Source organism: Hippocampus bargibanti, linkage group LG08, assembly GCF_051943395.1.
Source record: "Hippocampus bargibanti isolate YZ-2025 linkage group LG08, ASM5194339v1, whole genome shotgun sequence".
In the NCBI taxonomy this organism is placed as follows: domain Eukaryota; kingdom Metazoa; phylum Chordata; class Actinopteri; order Syngnathiformes; family Syngnathidae; genus Hippocampus; species Hippocampus bargibanti.
Window position 1 is genome coordinate 5,886,099 of NC_142741.1, and position 17,911 is coordinate 5,904,009.

The 17,911-nt window shown below is 42.1% G+C and overlaps 3 protein-coding genes and 1 non-coding gene across 9 annotated transcripts in view; all 4 read right to left on the reverse strand.

The window, feature by feature from the left end:
* spegb (striated muscle enriched protein kinase b) overlaps nucleotides 1–2,166 on the reverse strand; it is a 39,505-nt gene extending 37,339 nt beyond the window's left edge. For 2 of the 4 annotated variants that reach the window (XM_089002296.1, XM_089002295.1), the window contains exon 1: nucleotides 1,180–2,164. In XM_089002296.1, the coding sequence (XP_088858422.1) occupies nucleotides 1,180–1,564 (385 nt within the window). In that variant the 5' untranslated portion in view covers nucleotides 1,565–2,164. Of the gene's footprint in view, nucleotides 1–1,179 lie in introns of all 4 variants that reach the window. The other 2 variants (XM_089002297.1, XM_089002298.1) reach the window with 2 other exon arrangements.
* Nucleotides 2,167–4,143: 1,977 nt separating this feature from the next.
* cxcr1 (C-X-C motif chemokine receptor 1) lies at nucleotides 4,144–8,456 on the reverse strand. The gene is made up of 2 exons (XM_089002434.1): nucleotides 8,345–8,456; nucleotides 4,144–6,403 (listed from the first exon to the last, which is right to left on the reverse strand). Exons 1-2 carry the CDS (start codon nucleotides 8,346–8,348, stop codon nucleotides 5,331–5,333), a joined length of 1,077 nt encoding a protein of 358 aa, XP_088858560.1. The 5' UTR covers nucleotides 8,349–8,456; the 3' UTR covers nucleotides 4,144–5,330.
* Nucleotides 8,457–9,382: 926 nt separating this feature from the next.
* nabp1a (nucleic acid binding protein 1a) lies at nucleotides 9,383–16,115 on the reverse strand. Of its 3 annotated transcripts, none has more exons than XM_089003257.1 (7): nucleotides 15,242–16,115; nucleotides 14,011–14,149; nucleotides 13,865–13,936; nucleotides 13,710–13,794; nucleotides 12,478–12,547; nucleotides 12,056–12,241; nucleotides 9,383–9,543 (listed from the first exon to the last, which is right to left on the reverse strand). In XM_089003257.1, the coding sequence occupies exons 1-7, from the start codon at nucleotides 15,333–15,335 to the stop codon at nucleotides 9,398–9,400; spliced, it is 792 nt and encodes a 263-aa protein (XP_088859383.1). In that variant the 5' UTR covers nucleotides 15,336–16,115; the 3' UTR covers nucleotides 9,383–9,397. The 3 variants fall into 3 exon arrangements, with proteins under 3 accessions (XP_088859383.1, XP_088859385.1, XP_088859384.1); XM_089003259.1 differs by lacking the exon at nucleotides 9,383–9,543 and adding an exon at nucleotides 11,583–11,958; XM_089003258.1 differs by lacking the exon at nucleotides 9,383–9,543 and having other exon boundaries at nucleotides 11,586–12,241.
* Nucleotides 16,116–16,559: 444 nt separating this feature from the next.
* trnas-cga (transfer RNA serine (anticodon CGA)) lies at nucleotides 16,560–16,641 on the reverse strand. The gene has a single exon. It is a non-coding gene; the product is annotated as a tRNA-Ser (tRNA).
* Between the last annotated feature and the right edge of the window lie 1,270 nt (nucleotides 16,642–17,911).

Sequence of the window (17,911 nt, forward strand, 5' to 3'; positions counted from 1 at the left end):
ACGACTCCGAATTGGTCTAAAATATTGCCCGGAAAAACAATACCACATTAAAGCCCATGTAGAAGATTCCGTCAAAGTCTGAGGACATTTGGGAGGACTTTTGGGAACTTTGAACAGACCATAACGGTTCTGCTAAGGCAGGGGTGTCAAAGTCGTTTTTTGCCTCTCGGGGGCCAGTTTGAATTTGGGGAAGCCATGAGAATGTTTTATCCCCTCCACATATTCCATATAGAGGGCACAACAAATGAATGAATAACTAGTTTTTAAATCTGAAGTCAAAAATAATGACTGTTATTGTAGTTAAATGGGACAATTTGCAATTTTGCTTCAGAATTTAGCAAGCATTGTCGCACTTGACATGCTTGATTTGCTTTCACGGGCCCAATAAAATGATGTGGCGGCCCAGATTTGGCCCCCGGGCCTTGACTTTGACACCTGTGATGTAAGGGATTAGCCAGCTAGCTGAATAGAAAAGGAGCTAGCTAGCTCGACCACTAGCGAGCGCAATCGCTAGCTAGCTCAATCACTAGCTAGCTCAACCGCGAGTTAGCTCGATCACAAGTTACCTTGATCGCAAGCTGCTAGCTACCTTGATCGTTAGCGACCTCGATCGCTAGCGAGCTCAATCGCTAACTAGCTATCTCGATCACTAATTCTCTGGATAGTTTTATCTCGGTTTTTTTAATGATTTTATGTGATTTTATTTATGTCCTAGTTTTGTGATTGTGAAGTGTCCTTGAGAGCTTTGAAAGGCGCTTATAAATAAAATGTATTATTATTATTATTACTAATGGCTCCATTGATATCTAGCTAACATGATCACAAGCTACCTCAATTGCTAGCTATCTCGTTCGATAGCTAGCTAGCTTGATCACGAGCTACCTCGATCTCTAGCTTGCTCAATAGATGGAATTTAACAATTTTGCTTTGCTTTTGCGGGCCGAATAAAATGACATGGCGGGCCAGATTTGGCCCCCGGGGCTTGACTTGGATGCGTGTGCTAAGGTCTCAAGAAGCCATGACCACAATGGACCAGGTGTGTCAGCTATTGTTGTTTGGCCATCTTCCGAACACCCAAGGTGGCCACCACATGTTTAAAATCTTGACTTTCCAGACTGTGAGTGTTAGGGACAATAAGGATGACATGGCGGTTGCATTAGTACTACCCATGTCGCTCACCTTCACCCAGATCCAGGACCGCCAGTACAGCACTGCTCCGCGCCTCCCCCAGGTGGTTATTAGCAATGCAGGTGTAGAGTCCAGCGTCGGCGGGCTTGCAATCCCGAATCCACAGTCCTCCGTACTCCTGGTTTTCCATGTTGAGGATCTCGTCATTGTGGTACCAGTACAGCGAAGGCTGGGGGTCTCCGCAAACCGTCACCTTGAGCCGAATGTCACAACCCGTCCCCACGGCGGCGTTCCGCATCTTGCGCATGAAAACCGGCGGCGTCGGGTTGGGAAGGGCTGGTCCTCGGGACTCGGCGAGAGTTCGCTCCGGGCTGACTTTGGAGCGCTTGGGTGGTACAGCGGCAATCGGGGAAGCGTCCCCTTCTGATTTTTTCATTCTTACTCTTATCGAGGAATTGTACGGCGGTTAAATTGGACAATTTGAAGACATTTGATGTCACATTTTTGGAATTTCCAGATCCTTAAAGTCTCTCGGATGCCCTTGGTGCTCTAGTAAAGCCCAAAAAGGTTACCTGGTGATTCAGGGAGAAGTAGCTAGGTGCCACTTTCTGACACCGGGGGTATATTTAGTGTGAGACCCTTGGATCACGTTGCAATAACAACGCCTTTGACTCGTGCCTCTTCAAAGTGACGACTGTGGCCCTTCTTGCCCTCCTACCGAGCTCGCAGTCACCATTCCCAGTGAGTTTGACTCTTCTCTGCTTGTTCCTTTGATAGGCTCCAAGTCCCACTTGGTTTTGGCTTCTGAGTGTCAAGCCACTGTCCCGTGGCTTGCACAGTGCACGCCATGAACCACCACCTCGTACCACCTCCTTTTTCCCATGAGCTAATCCACTTCATGCGTACTCTCCCATCCCGCCACCGCCACCTCCGCTGCCGCCTGTTTCGAAGGGGAAATCACAAACACGGGCCCAGCAAGCCCGACAATTGCAGCTGCCACCAGCGAGGGGCCCCACCCCCTTTGTCATTTTTTAGCCAGCCCGAGGTCACTGGAACACGGGAGGTGGTGCGACAAGCCAAACATGGCAGAACATAGGGTGGCGCATGGGTACGTCGCTTTTAAGAGGATATGATATCGCTATGTGTGACTGTTCAAGGCTTATCGTAATTATCAGACCACTTGAAAAACAAACCGGGAAAGTGGACAACTAATACTGGACTTCAGTCTTTTTTCAGTATAATGTATGGATATTCAAATTATCTGTTTTGTCCTGCTTTGGCCTCAAATATAAAAAAAAATAATAATCATGTTTGAGTTCTTTTTTAACATCAACTTCTGTAAATTACTCAGTAAATGTCTGTAATCTTGGTCATTTTAGATAGAGACTAAAGCAGTGCCTGAAATAACGATTGCCTGGACGCCCGGGGCATGCAACTTTACGACGCCTCCAACCGGGTGGCCGACAACTTCTTCAAGAAAAAAACAAACGAAAAACTAAAGATTTTTTTTCAAGTCAAACGTTTGCTTTATTCCAATTTCGAAATATTTGTTCGGTTTGGAAATTCCTGAATTTCGCTTAGTTTGGCAATTTGCATACTCTGCAGCCAATCAGAAACCTGCATCGAATAACTTCGTGCTTCCGGGTGCATTTTGCGCATCATTTTCCAAAGTAGACGCACAGAGAACACAAGCAAAATGGATAAGTGGTTCGGAATAAAGCCAAAACCTCAGCCCCAGAATAAAGATTCAAAATAAGATAACACAATTTATGACGCTACAAAGCGTAAACGTACATTAAAAACATCGTGGAAAGAGGAGTTCACGTGGCTTGTCGCGGACGACACAACGCAAACATTGCATTGTGCAACATGCCGAACAGTGTATGGACAAACGACAACTGGAGAAAAAGCATCAGGAAGAGATATTTACGATAAATTAAGCAAGGGAGCATTTGTGGTAGGTACATCAATTACTTAATTTTAAAGTGTTATCCTGTTAAATATTCTGATTATCAATCCTTAATACTTTGCAACAATGTTTTTTTTTTTTTTTTTGCAATTAGTCGTCTTATTGTGTTTCAAGTTGTGAAAAATGGGGCTGGCAACGTTATGTCTGGGCAGGCAGCTTTTCAGAGTTGTCTGCCCTGGTGTCCAGTAACTTTTTGTCATGAGTTTCAGACACATAATAAAGACATATGTCGCGGTTCCTTATGAGCTGTCTACATTTACCGGTTGTGGGACTATTAAAGACTTTCTGATACATGTGTTGCTCCACCGTTTGTGTTCCAATATCATTTTGCTTCTAAAATCAAAACATACATGATTCGCATTAGCATCTCCGTGGTATTTTTTGTCATTTTTAGCATTCAACTACACCGTCTTATCACATAAACCTTTCAGTCACGCATGCTAAGTTTGTCACGAGTTTAATTTCAAGTTTCAAAACGAGAGAATTAAAGTTTCTATTCATAAGTAGATCACAAACATCGTGGTCAAAACGTGAATAACGTCTTACACGTTAGCTGCTAAGCTAAGTGTGAAAGTAAATGAGTAGCCGTCCCGTATTGACAATAAAACAAATCTGTTCGCTTTTTCAGTGAACTTTTATATCGGCTTCAATAACGAGCAGCGATTCTAAGTTCCAAATACGTTTAAACATTCGGGAATAGTTGTGAAGTTGCTATGACATTAGTTGTTGTTTTACGTCATGTTGTGTTGTATTGTATTTTTTGGTTATTTGACGTTACCTGTTCTGTCATGCGCTCTGTGGCATCAATGGGAATTCGCCATCTCAATAAAGTTGTCTTGTAAATAAAGATTCAGTTAATATTTATTTGTTATATACTCTGGGAAATAAAACGCCTTGGATGTATAAGTTTTGTGAAATTGTTCGTTGTTATTTTTTATGCTCAAACGCTATATTCTTTTATGTTAAGATTATCTAAATTATATTCGGTTTTCGTTGTTTTAAGGTGTTTATGTGATAGCATCTGATTGGTTGGAGGAAAACAGGAAGTGAGGCGCGTGGACGGAAACGAGGTACTCGGATGCTTTAGGACTTACTACAAGACCCGAGACGAGACAAGACAAGAACAATAAAATACTGAATTCAAACAAAGTCCATCTCTCAATTTTCGACCAGTCAATATACAATCGTTTATCATACCGTTCGATTACCAACATTTCAAATGTAAAGTGACCGAATTCCAGCACAGAGTTGAAAACAAATGAAAAAGAAAAATGGCCCAACTTCCTGTTTCGTCACCATGTTGACACGTGTGAGAAAATGTTTCCCTAGTTTTGTAACACAACCCGTTCACGAAAGGACTTTGTACTTTTTTTTGCATCATCCCACGCTTTTGTTCAAAGGGCCGCCATTTAACAAGGTATTTCTTTTACGAGTGAGTCAAATTTTATGACCACGAAAGGAATTAAATTGTGTAGTCAAGATCTTGTTGGATCGTGAACGTGTACAAAATGGTGCCAAAGTCAGGGCCCGGGGGCCAAATCTGTCCCGGAACATCATGGCAACTTTGGAAGATGTTGTAATAATTGCTAATATTTATGATAACGACTTTGTACTCATTACAATAAAAAAAAACACTTTGGTCACTTTAACTTGTCATTTCTTTGACTTTGTTGAGTGAACGCTGGTGTGTCTGGCTACTCACCTGTGACTGTAACGTTTCCTTGAGAGTTTTGGAAGGCGCTTATAAATGAAATATTATTTTATTTAGCCTGTGAAAGCAAATCAATCTTGGGTAATTCCATGCTCATCTAACGAGCTACCTAGCTAGCAATTGACCTAGCTCGCGAGCTAGCTAGATAGCGAGTTAGCTATCTCTATTCAGCTACCTGGCTAATTCCCTTACGTCACAGGTGTCAAAGTCAAGGCCAGGGGGCTAAATCTGGCCCGCCACATTATATTATTTGGCCCGTGAACGCAAATCAAGCATATTAAGTGCCACGAAGCTTGCTAAAGTCCGAACCCAAATTTCAACTTGTCCCATGTAAACTACAAAAACATTTTTTTTTTTTACTTTCGAATTTGAAAACTATTTATTCATTAATTTGTTGTACGCTTTAGATGTAATATGTGTCGAGGATTATACATTCTAATTCCAAGAAAAAGAAAGGACAAAAATCGTGGAATATTTACAAGTTTGTTCATTTGGGCTAACGTCCCTTGAGGTTTTGTTATTTTACATGAACGCGGACGTGATCTCGGACGAGAGCGAAGACCTGCTGGTCCTGGACACCGAGGCTTTCTCCAGGATGCCCACCTTCCTCATGAACTGCTGCAACCTCCTCCTGAACTTCTCCCCCACGAAAGCGTAGAGCACCGGGTTGACGCAACTGTGCAGCAGGCCCAGGCTGTGCGTGGCCAGGACGGCCCGATCCACCGCCAGGCGGGCGGGGCAGCCGTAGCTCACGATCTTAGTGCGGAAGAAGGTGTCGGTCATCACGGCGACGTGATACGGCGTCCAGCACAGCAGGAAGGCCGCCACCACCAAGGCGATCACCCGCATGGCCCGCTGCCTCTGGAAACCACCGCGGACTCGAAGGAGGCGCTGAATGGTGACGCCGTAGCAGGGCAGCATGACGGCCAGCGGGACCAGGAAACCCAGGGAGTGGCGGAGGACCCTGGTGGCCAGGCGCCACTCGTCGGCGCTGCGCGGGTCGTAGTACTCGGCGCACACCAGCTGACCGGAGGACGAGAAAGACGAGTAGAGGAATCCCGGCAAGGACAGGAGGGTTCCCACGATCCAGACACCGGCACAGATTCCCCAGCTGATCCGCCGCCGCCGGTCGGAGCGACGGGCCTCCATGGCTCGGACGATGACCATGTAGCGGTCCACGCTAATGCAGGTCAGGAAGAGGATGCTGGAGTAGAAGCTGAGCTCTTGGATGATGGTGACGGCTTTGCACAGTTGGTCTCCAAACACCCAACCCCTGAGGACCGAGGTGGCCCAGAACGGGAGCGTGACGGCCAGCAAGGCGTCGGCCGCCGCCAGGTGCAGGAGGTACAAGTCCGAAGGCGGGAGAGCCTGCTTGCTCACTCCGATCACGAGGCCCACCACCAGATTCCCGGGAATGGCCAAAAGGAAAACGACAGCGTAGAAGACGGTGATGAAAACGCCAGCGGCCTCCGGGATGGTGAACGGGCTGCAGGGTTGCGTCTCGGGGTCCAGGATGAAGTCGCTGTCGTTGTAAGTGAAGTTGAATTCGTCGTACGCTGAGCCGAAGTCGATGGTGTAGGAGGCCGAGCTGAGATCTGGAGGGGTTGGGCGACAAGTCAAACGCAATGTCCGGGTCATCTCTCCGGAAGGATCGAGCGCGTGACCCACTTCCGGTCCGGAAACCGATCGAGAACCAAGTACCGTTTCCAGGCTTGGTTTCCGGCAAAAGCAGGGACGTCAAGCCTGGACTGCTTCCCACGCAATAAGCGACCAATCACTGACACTGAGGGTCATCCTTATCATTCTAATTAGGTCAATCGTTTTGGAGATTCAAGGCTTCTCGGTGGTCGCCAGTTGCGATCCCAAAACCCCCGCATTGAACAGTGAGCTAGGTACCTAGCAAGCTTGCTAGCTCTCTTTCTATCCGTTTCCAGGCTTAGTTTCTGGCAGAAACCAAGATTTGGTTTCTGGCCAGAATCCAGATAGAAAGAGAGCGAGCAAGCTTGCTACGTACCTAGCAAGCTTGCTCGCTCTCTTTCTATCCGTTTCCAGGCTTGGTTTCTGGCAAAAGCGGGGACGTCAAACCTGGACTGGTTGCCACTCAATAGGCGACCAATCACTTTGACACTTAGGGTCATCCTTATCATTGTGAATAGGTCAATCGTTTTGGAGATTCAAGGCTTCTCAGTGGTCGCCAGATGAGATCCCAAAACCTCCGCATTGAACAATGAGCTAGGTACCTAGCAAGCTAGCTAGCACTCTTTATATCCGTTTCCAGGCTTGGTTTTCCGGCAAAAGCGGGGACGTCAAACCTGGACTGGTTGCCACTCAATAGGCGACCAATCACTTCGACACTTAGGGTCATCCTTATCATTCTGAATAGATCAATCGTTTTGGAGATTCAAGGCTTCTCGGTGGTCGCCAGATGCGAGATCAAAACCCTTGCATTGAACAGTGAGCTAGGTACCTAGCAAGCTAGCTCGCTCTCTTTCTATCAATTTACAGGCTTGGTTTCCAGCAAAAGCGGGGACGTCAAGCCTGGACTGGTTGCCTCTCAATAGGCGACCAATCACTTTGACACTTAGGGTCATGCTGATCATTCTGAATAGGTCAATCGTTTTGGAGATTCAAGGCTTCTTGGTGGTCGCCAGATGTGATCTCAAAACCATCGCATTGAACAGTGAGTTAGGTACCTAGCAAGCTAGCTAGCACTCTTTATATCCGTTTCCAGGCTTGGTTTTCCGGCAAAAGCGGGGACGTCAAACCTGGACTGGTTGCCACTCAATAGGCGACCAATCACTTCGACACTTAGGGTCATCCTTATCATTCTGAATAGATCAATCGTTTTGGAGATTCAAGGCTTCTCGGTGGTCGCCAGATGCGAGATCAAAACCCTTGCATTGAACAGTGAGCTAGGTACCTAGCAAGCTAGCTCGCTCTCTTTCTATCAATTTACAGGCTTGGTTTCCAGCAAAAGCGGGACGTCAAGCCTGGACTGGTTGCCTCTCAATAGGCGACCAATCACTTTGACACTTAGGGTCATGCTGATCATTCTGAATAGGTCAATCGTTTTGGAGATTCAAGGCTTCTTGGTGGTCGCCAGATGTGATCTCAAAACCATCGCATTGAACAGTGAGTTAGGTACCTAGTGAGCTAGCTAGCTCTTTCTATTCAGCTAGCTGGCTAATTCCTCGGAATTAAATTGCGTAATCGTTTACCATTTTCAACGGAAGGCAGTAACGGATAGCAAAAACGTCACATTCATTTTCATAAATTCACTGTTTGAAGGTTTTGAGTACTTGCCGGTCATTCTGGCGGCTCCCGTGCGGCAGGCGATGCGCTCAAGTGTGTCACAAGATATTGGCTTTTGTTGACACGCCTGCCATCACGCATTTTCCTGTTTCCTCACAGTTTTTTTTTTGTAACCATTTGCGTATTAAAAAAAAATCAAGACTACACGTGCCAATCAAAGTAGCGTCGCGCCATTTTGTCATACAAGTCACACCAGTGTCAAGTTTGAAGAAAGTGCGACTTACTCATATTTGTTGCTGGTCCTCAAGTTTGGCTGCTTTGTGCTCGGCTGAATGGTTTTGGTGATTTTACTCAATCAGGTGCTTGCTTGCGCTTTTCTTCATCCTAAAAGAAGAAGAAAAAGGCTCCAAAAAACACTTCCCTTTAGACATTCGGGCCAGATGTTTTGTCATAAGATGCACATCATCACGCCGTTTGTGGATGTAGAAGAGAAAAGACGATTTTACAAAACGTTTGATGATTTATAAAAAGACAGGTTGGATATATTTTAACAAATTAAAATCGAGGGGGATTGCACGAGCTTTTTTTGGGTGCCTCTTTTTGCCTTTCTGTTGACATCCTCCGGTTATATCATTGACCAGGCTCTGCCGACAGCAAAATAATAAAACTAACAAATACATAAATAAATAAACATAAAAAAACAAAAAATAAGCAATAAAAAATAAACAGATAAAACATTAAATTCAACAATAAAAAATAAATACTTGAAAAATAAACAATAAAAAATTAATTAAGCAATAAAAAATAAATAAAGGAAAAAAAATAGATTACAAATTAAATACATAAAAAATAATGTATACAAAATAATCAATACAAACAAATAAATAAATACAGGTACATACAAAAAAGAACAAGTAAATAATTACATAAACGTAATAAATAACAAAGAAATTAAGTAATAACCAATAAACAAATAAAAAAATATATTAAAAAATAAATGAAAAACAAACAATAAAAATTGATTAAGCAATAATAAATACAAAATTAACAATAATATATACAAAACAATCAATACAAATATATAAATACAGGTACATACACAAAAGAACAAATAAACAATTACAATTAAAAAAATCCACATGAAAACAAATAAGCAATTTTATACATAAAATACATACCAATAAAAATTAAACAACAATAAATAAATATTAAACCATGATTAAACAAAACCTAACAAATAAATATATACAAAAAATGAACAATTATGTTCAAAATCTAAATCATAAAAATAAAAAATAAGCAATTGCATACAAAAAATACATAATACAAGTAAAAAATTATACAACAAAAAATAAATACATAAAAATGAAACTATGGCCAGCAAAGTGCGTGTTGAAAGGTAAATGTGCTTTTTGTGACGTCAACATTGAGGCGGAGGGTGGATGATTGTTGTCCACTATATCGGCGAGAGAATGTCGCACAGCTGTGGGACGCATAAAATTGTCATAGAAATAAAAAGTGAGTCACAATGTGGGAGAAGAAATGCTCAAAATGTTCAGTGGTTGTTGCAAGAAATGAGTATGTCGCAACATTGAGGTAACAAGTTGCTTAAAAGTACACCGGTACAAGCAGTACACAGTGAAATGTGGGCCTCAGGGATGACACACACACACACACACACACACACACACACACACACACACACACACACACATATATACAGTGAGACCTTAACTTACGAACTTAATTGGTTCCCCGACAGAGTGTGGAAGGCGAAGTGTATCTAAAAAAAAAAAAAAATCTCATAGGAAACCATTAAAATGGGAATAATCCGTTTCCAGGTTTCCATAAAATATACTTTTCAACTAAATAAGCCTTAAAACTACACACAACATACCTTATTCTATGTATAATAAATGTGCTGTTGTATTGTAATGAATGAAATACAATAGATTGTATCATAAAGTCACTTTATTTACATTTGTGATGGTCATTTATGGCTTGATGGAGTGGCGTTGGCGGTCAAAGGAAATTGCTGTTTGGAAATAGCGGCGCATTACATGAGGACTGTAATTAAAGGAATAAACTGTGCTGTAAAATAAAGTTTTATTTACCTTTTTGATGGTCGTTGATGGCTTATGGAAGGAGAGTCACCTTCCATAAGGACTGTTGGTAACTTAATCTCTGGTGCTGTTCGGTCGTGTGCTTCCGCCGAAGATCACTCTGCCAGCCGTGGTGGGTGTGTATTATGAAAATAGTGCTTATTATAAGGTTTAATTATCATAAATTTGACGTTTGTAAGACGAAAAGTTTGTAAGATAAGGTGTTTGTAAGTTGAGGTCTCACTGTATATATATATATATATATATATATATATATATATATATATATATATATATATATATATATATATATATATAACAAAATGTCAGAAGTATTGTTTAAAATAACTGTGATAATGCTTGCCATTAATATGAATGGTTTTCCCCATGATTGGGAAAAATCCAGCCAAACTATCAGAATTAAAGTTAACTTGCTGGGTACATACACAATGTTACTGCTAGCTAAACTGCACACTGCTCATTAGCTTGCATGCTTGCTTTCTGCTGCCTGTCACAGCACTATATCGATGCTAACGTTAGCATGGGGCTTGTCATAGTACCACTGACATTCGACTATTTCATCGATGGTATTGTTTCATTGAAAATTAGAATCTATCACATTAGAACCTGTTCTCTCCACAAAGGCGAATCCTTCGGTCTATTCAACTTGATTTGTTTTACTTGTCCGCTTATTCAAAAGGGGGCGTTTACCTGTTTCGACACCAAATCAAGATAATCCAATCAAAATGGCGCTTTCCACCAACTGGCGTCAGTATCATCCAATCAATCCAATCAAAATTGTGCTTCCCGTCAACACAAGACGAAACAGGATATGAACAGCGAAAAAAGGAGAATACATATTTAGTTTTATCATAATCACTGCAGTATGTTATTTTATTTTGTATTTTTTTCCGGCTGTTTGCGCCGATGTGGGTGTGTACACAATTTAGTGTATTACAATATAGGTGTCTAACTAGCTAGCAAGCTGTCTATTAGTCATCTATTAGCTAGCTAACTTGATCTATTTGAGCTATTCCCGATTGAACGGGGTCACTGTTGCTGGCTACCAAGCTAGCTATCTAACTAGCTATTAGTTATCTATTAGCTAGCTAGCTAACTAACTTGATCTATTTGAGTTATTCCCGGTTGAGTGAATGCTGGCGCGTGTGGCTGCCGCTGCTCACCCACAGAAAAACTGATCCTGTGACTGTAAAGTGACCTTGAGAGTTTAGAAAGGCGCTGATAAATGAAATGTATTATTATTGTCTGGTCAGTTTGGTCTGAAAAAGTTGGAAATACGCTGATCGGCGTAAAATTCTCATCCCTGCGGCCTTCAACGGGAAGCAAATACCCCCTCAGCCCTTGTCAGAAGTGTACTGACAAAATACTGATAAAATAAACACTTAAAAAAAAACAACACACGTCTTGTTCGACAACAGTTGCAAATTTTATTTGGTGAACTTCTTGTCCAGCCTGGAATGGTCCCCATTTTCAATATTGCCCCGATTGTGGTAAGTGAAGTGGAGATTAAAAAAAAAGGGCTCTATGACTGCCCCGCCCTTGTCAATACAGATGTTGAGTTATGTGGTCGGTCAATCAGAGATGTTGGGTGCATGAGTTGCCTGAATTGGACATGGATGGGGCATTGATGTTAACATGTAGTGAGTTCCTCACTCGGAGGGAGGGGGAGTAAGTGGGGGGGGCTTCGAGTAGACCGAAGGACTTCCAAACAGTGCTACTGCAGACTCGCAAGCGATTCACGACGCGGCTACTCTACACACGGCAGTCAATGTCAACTGAAAGTGAAAAGGAGGGACGATGTAAAGAGTCGCCCCCCCAGCCCCTCCCCGAGCCACTTCACAGTTCATCTTTTGATACGTCGCGGGTCCCTACCGTTGCTAATGCTAACCGATGACTTGGCCGCGGCGGACGGGGGTCCGGCCGCGGAAGATGTAGCCGCTCCGTTTCCGGGCGAGCGTCCGTTGGGTCGCCCGAATGCTGAGTCGCGGGCGCCGCCCGGCGCGGGGCCGCCGCTGTTGATGCCGCCATTGTTGGAAAACGACGACGTGGAGCCGTTTCCTGTGTGGTGAATGGAGGGGTTGTTATATCTATCTCTCTCTATCTATCTATCTATCTATCTATCTATCTATCTATCTATCTATCTATCTATCTATCTATCTATCTATCTATCTATCTATATATATATATATATATATATATATATATATATATATATATATATATATATATAGAGCTATCTATATCTCTATATCTCTATATCTATATATTTTTTTGGCTGCTACTTTTCTGTTTACCTGGTGCAGACGACGTCCCTGAATTTTGATCGGGAGGAGAGTTTCCTCTCTGATTCTGGTCAGGCTTTCCCTGTTGGTCAAAACCGCAACTACGTCACGTGCAGGAACAATGGCGGAACGGACAACTTTTTTTCCCCGTATATCGAGAATGATTTTAAACAATTTTGCATAGATTGTAATTCCGTGTTCCGCATATCGGAATTTACGTTGTACGGAATCGATCTTTGCGATCATTTAGGTGTTAAAAAAATACATAAGATGTTTTTCCGGATTAAGGAATTTCCATTGGACAGAATTTCAAATGAGAGAAGACTTATGACAGTCTAGCCTGCTAGCTATCAAGCTATCTATTTGTTACCTATTAGCTATTTGCTGGCTGGCTAGCTACCTGGCTAGCCACTGTTTAGTTATCTACAAAATGAAAACGACAAGTGATTTTTTTGTATCAACTATCAACAAAACAACGCCCCCAAAAATGGATCAAAACCAAATGTATTATGATCTATCTAGCTAGCTCGTGAGCTAGCTATTTGCTATCTAGCGCCCTGGCCGGCTATCTAGCTAGCTATCTATTATAGCTAACTAGCTACGTATTTGCTATCTAGCTCCCTGGCCTATCTAGCAAGCTATCCATTAGCTAGATAGGTATCTAGCTGGCTGGCTACCTAGCTAAATAACTATTGGCTATCTATTGGCTAGCTAGCTAGTTTTCTATCTATTTGAGTTACTTCCGTGTTGAGTGAACGCTGGCGTGTGCGGCTGCCGCTGCTCACCCACAGAAAAACTCATCCTGTGACTGTAAAGTGACCTTGAGAGATTTGAAAGGCGCTTACAAATGAAATTTATTATTATTATTATTATTATTATTATTATTATTATCTAACTATCTAGCTGGCTAGGTAGCTATTTATTAGCAACTTTAACCTGCAACTGTGACCTTGAGAGTTTTCAAAGGTGCTTATAAATGAAATGTATTATTATTGTATCTATTAGCTAGCTAGTTAGCTTTCTATCTATTTGAATTACTTCCGGGTTGAGTGAACGCTGGCGCGTGCGGCTGCCGGTGCTCACCCACAGAAAAACTGATCCTGTGACTGTAAAGTGACCTTGAGAGTTTTGAAATGCGCTTATAAATCAAATGTATTATCATGATTATTATTAAAAAGCGAGTTAGGTTTATTGACACGTCAAATTAAAGGTCAACGCTGCCGCGTTCACTCGCCATCACTCACCGACTTGTTTTGCTGGTTCGTTTGAGCGAGTAGCTCCGGATTGGCCTCGCTGAAATTGGGCACTTCTGAATAGACCATGCAAAATCTGGAAAAAAGGGACACGAAAACGCTCTTGAAATGTAAACTTCAAAAGTCGGAAAAGCCGTTCAACTCACTCTCCGATCTTCTGCAGATCGCCGCCTCTTCCAGTGTAAAGTGTCAGGCAGCCTTTCCATATGGACGCATATCTAAGAAGACACAAGGCACACGTTGGAATTCCACAGGAGAACATTTGGCGGGCCGCCGTTTTCTTAATTTTTACCCTCTGGTGAGTTTGATAATATCGCCAGGCTGGATAAGACTACCCAGCTCGTCCCAAACGGAGATGGCGATGCTGCCGCTCTTGTCGGCCACTTTGCAAGATCGCACTTCATGACCGTCTTTGGTCTTGGTCACTCGTCCTGGTTCAACAAAATCATTCAAAGGGGGGTAGAGGGAGGGTTTTTCCTGCTGTTATTTATGAAAGGCACAGTGGAATAAGAATATGGCATTGATTGACATTTTCCACTTTGTGGTCAACATGGGTGAGCCAAAAAGATGCATACCCATGAAAATTTCAATATTGCCTTTGATTAAAAAGCTATTTATTTCAAATTACAACCACGCCTTATTCAGTTTATTGAAGACCATTCGGCAGAGTTTTTGCTATTTGTCAATGTTTTGTCAATTTATGGCTTTCCCAAGATGTGTTCCAAATGTCCACTATTTTGTTGCAAGCAAACCTGTACTTGTCTGACAACGTTGTCAATCACTTTGACACACTGCAGCAATGTTTTATCCCGAAAGAGGAGTGTGTCAACGTGATTGACAACGTTGTCAGACAAGTACAGGTTTGCTTGCAACAAAATAGTGGACATTTGGAACACATCTTGGGAAAGCCATACATAAATTGACTAAAAATTGACAGAAATAGCTGAAACTCTGAAGAATGGTCTTCCATGAACCGATTAAGGTGTGGTTGTAATTTGAAATAAATAGCTTTTTAATCAAAACCACAATTGAAATGTTAATGGGTACACATCTTTTTGGGTCACTATGTACTTTAAATGCATGACGAGGTGACAAGAAACAATAAAAAGCCAGCGCTGGAGCATAGTGGCACTTCATGACAAAAGAGCACACCGCCGCAAGTATCGCTTTCTGATTCGTTTATGGGAATATTTTGCATACTGATATTTACTGTCATTTTGAGTCATTACCATGTTGTAAATATCACGCAGTTCCTAGTTTGGAAAGAATACGTTATCATCCAATTAGCACTTTTGTTTTTTTATTTGACTGCTGTACTGAAGTGTTTATCAAACAAATATTTGTTTAGCGTAATAAAATCCCGAGTGTATGAAAGGTGCACGATCAGTTCTGCGCGTATTTACGTGGTCCGAATTCAACACTTGATATAAAAGAGTGCGCGTGTCCCTTTAAGAGTGCAAGCGATCCATCCGAGCAAAGGACATGGAAGAGCCAACGTGCGGGCTAACACTTTTCACACTTACCTATTTCCAAAACGATGAATACAATATTGAGGTTTTTCGAGCCGGGTTTGACGTCTTTAATCAAGAACACCGCCTCGGTCGAAGGCGCCGCCATTGTCCGTGTCGATGCCGCACAACAAGCAAGAAAATAAGCGCCACAGGCGAGACCGGCTACGTTAGCAGTAGCCCCGCTAGCATATTAGCATGGGGGGACGCCGAAGCACTCACAGAACCCGATTTCGTCACACAATTACCGATTTTATGTTCAAATCCCAGACGTTGGTCACAAGGGCGAAACGAAAAAAGAAAAGCGCTTTCGAAATTAAAACGACGATCGATCTGCTGCTACGGGTAACTAGCCCCTGTTGGCTTGTAACGGCAGTTAGCTCGTTGTTAGCTACTTACTTTCATTTTACGAGTCGGGTTTCTTTTCATGGTAAACGTCGTTGGTAGATGTAGTTTAGGCGAATATCACCGGGGTTAATGTAAAACGATTAAAGAGTTAGTTACAATTTTTAGCAACCCGATGGCCGTACTATATTAAAAATGGAACTGCCTGGCTGGGAAATCCCAAAACCTCAGTCAAAAATGTTAACAATTTAAGAGCTTAAGTGAGTTTTTAAGTCTCGCTTTCAAAAAAAGAAAGTTGTATCATTTACACAATACTAACCGACCGCATTTCCTTTGTGTTGCCTTTTTCTGGGACTAAGCAAACGCGCAGTTTTGTTTCTGACCGATGTGTGTGTCTATGAATAAATAGCCAGCTAGTATAAGTTGGCAATAATTCTACTAAATTGCCGCGCTAAATTTTCATATCTCGACAAATGTGTACTAAATACGCAACTGGACAGCTAAGCAAGTTTTTTTTGTGGCCACAGTCAGCCATGCTGCTTCAACTATGTCTTGTGAAGTGGTACGTCACACGGCGCTGTCTGACATTTATAAACATTGGCATGTTCCATTGTCCTCATTCAGAGGGGGGTGGGTTGGGTTCGAAATGCATTTCTACTCCTGTCCAGTCGACATACCCCTTGTCATTTTGGTTCCAGAGTTGCAAAATGTTTTATACAACAAACACAGCATTACAAACCGAAAGCACAAATTTGTCTTTAAAACCAAGAAATAAACATACAATTAAATAACTAGCGGATATAGTTGGTTCTTCTCCAATGACTGATGCAGACCAACCACATCACAGAACACGGTGTCAGCACAAGTTAATCGTTGTTAAAATTAAACGTTTGCTTGTCTCGAGCGATATAATGTCAACCATGTCTCATTAGCAAGTAGCGTACGTCATATGAACGTAATATGAAAAAACGACACCCAAAAGAACATACGTCACGAACAGGATTCGAACCTGTGCGGGGAAACCCCATTGGATTTCGAGTCCAACGCCTTAACCTCTCGGCCACCGTGACGTTACGTACATTGAAGGAGGAAAGTTCTAGTTTTAAAATATGGCACAGTTCCGGGGAATGGACGAGTGTACTGCCGCATTCATAAAACATGTAAATCCCGTATACGAGAATAAACACACTAAAGTCACTAATAAGACGATCATATGAGAGAATTGTTCAACCTGTACAAGAAGCGCTGTTGTGATGTGAACGCAGGAGGGAGACAAGCACCGCAAAATAAACCCACTCCACCTTTAAAGTATCGCCCACCGCTTTAATCGTTCTCCGATGCCATTTATAAAAATATCGATTTACGTAATCACACTGAATGCAGGGCTTAACTCAACCAGATAAAAACTAAACAGTGACGAAATTAGCCTAACTCTTCTTCATCATGGATTCAACTCATGTTTCATGAGTGAGAATAAATTCATTCATAATTTAGTCACACCAAAATGTCTCACATAATAGCTTAAGTTTAAGGCCGATTCTGTCGAATTCCAGAGAAGAAATTTATCATCAAAGAAAAACAAGCTGCGGATTTACCAAAATGGCAGCATCCAAACAAAATGCCCGACTACCTGTTCAATTGCAGTCAATGCTTTATGAAACCTTTTGAAGCTTCCTTTTATGATAGACTCGTCCACAGAATTTCCTGTTGACTGGCAAACTCCTCACCGAAATGTGTTACATAATAGCTTAGGTTTAAGGCCTATTCTGTAGAATTCCAGAGAAAAAGTTTATAATTGAAGGAAAACAAGCTCCTCATTTACCAAAATGGCAGCTTTCAAACAAAATGGCTGACTACCTGTTCGATTTCAGTCATTGCTTCATGAAACCTTTTGAAGCTTCCTGTTCTGATACATTCATCCAGATTATTTTCTGTTGACTGTCAAACTCCTCACCAAAATCTTTCACATAATAGCTTAAGTTTAAGGCCGATTCTGTCGAATTCCGGAGAAAAAGTTCATCATTAAAGAAAAACAAGCACCGGATTTACCAAATGGCAGCTTCCAAACACAATGGCTGACTACCTGATCGATTTCAGTCATTGCCTCATGAAACCTTTGAAGCTTCCCATTAAGATAGATTCGTCCACAGAATTTCATGTTGCCTGCCTAACTGATAGAAATGTTCTTAGCAACATTTGACAAATCTTCTGGGGCTTTGTGACTCATTGAGTTTATACAATGGCATCGAGTTGTGTTATGAAAATGCAGACGTCTTCACAAGGATTCACGTCCAAATGGTTGCATTTCATTTCAGACATGAGTCATAACTAACTTCAAGA

Bases quoted from the DNA above. Each gene is read 5' to 3' on its own strand.
- nabp1a (XM_089003257.1), bottom strand. From the start codon at position 15,335: ATGGCGGCGCCTTCGACCGAGGCGGTGTTCTTGATTAAAGACGTCAAA. The intron at 14,150-15,241 runs GTAAGTGTGAAA...TTGTTGAACCAG, and splicing joins ATTCATCGTTTTGGAAATAG to GACGAGTGACCAAGACCAAA. The intron at 13,937-14,010 runs GTAAAAATTAAG...GTGTCTTCTTAG, and splicing joins ATTATCAAACTCACCAGAGG to ATATGCGTCCATATGGAAAG.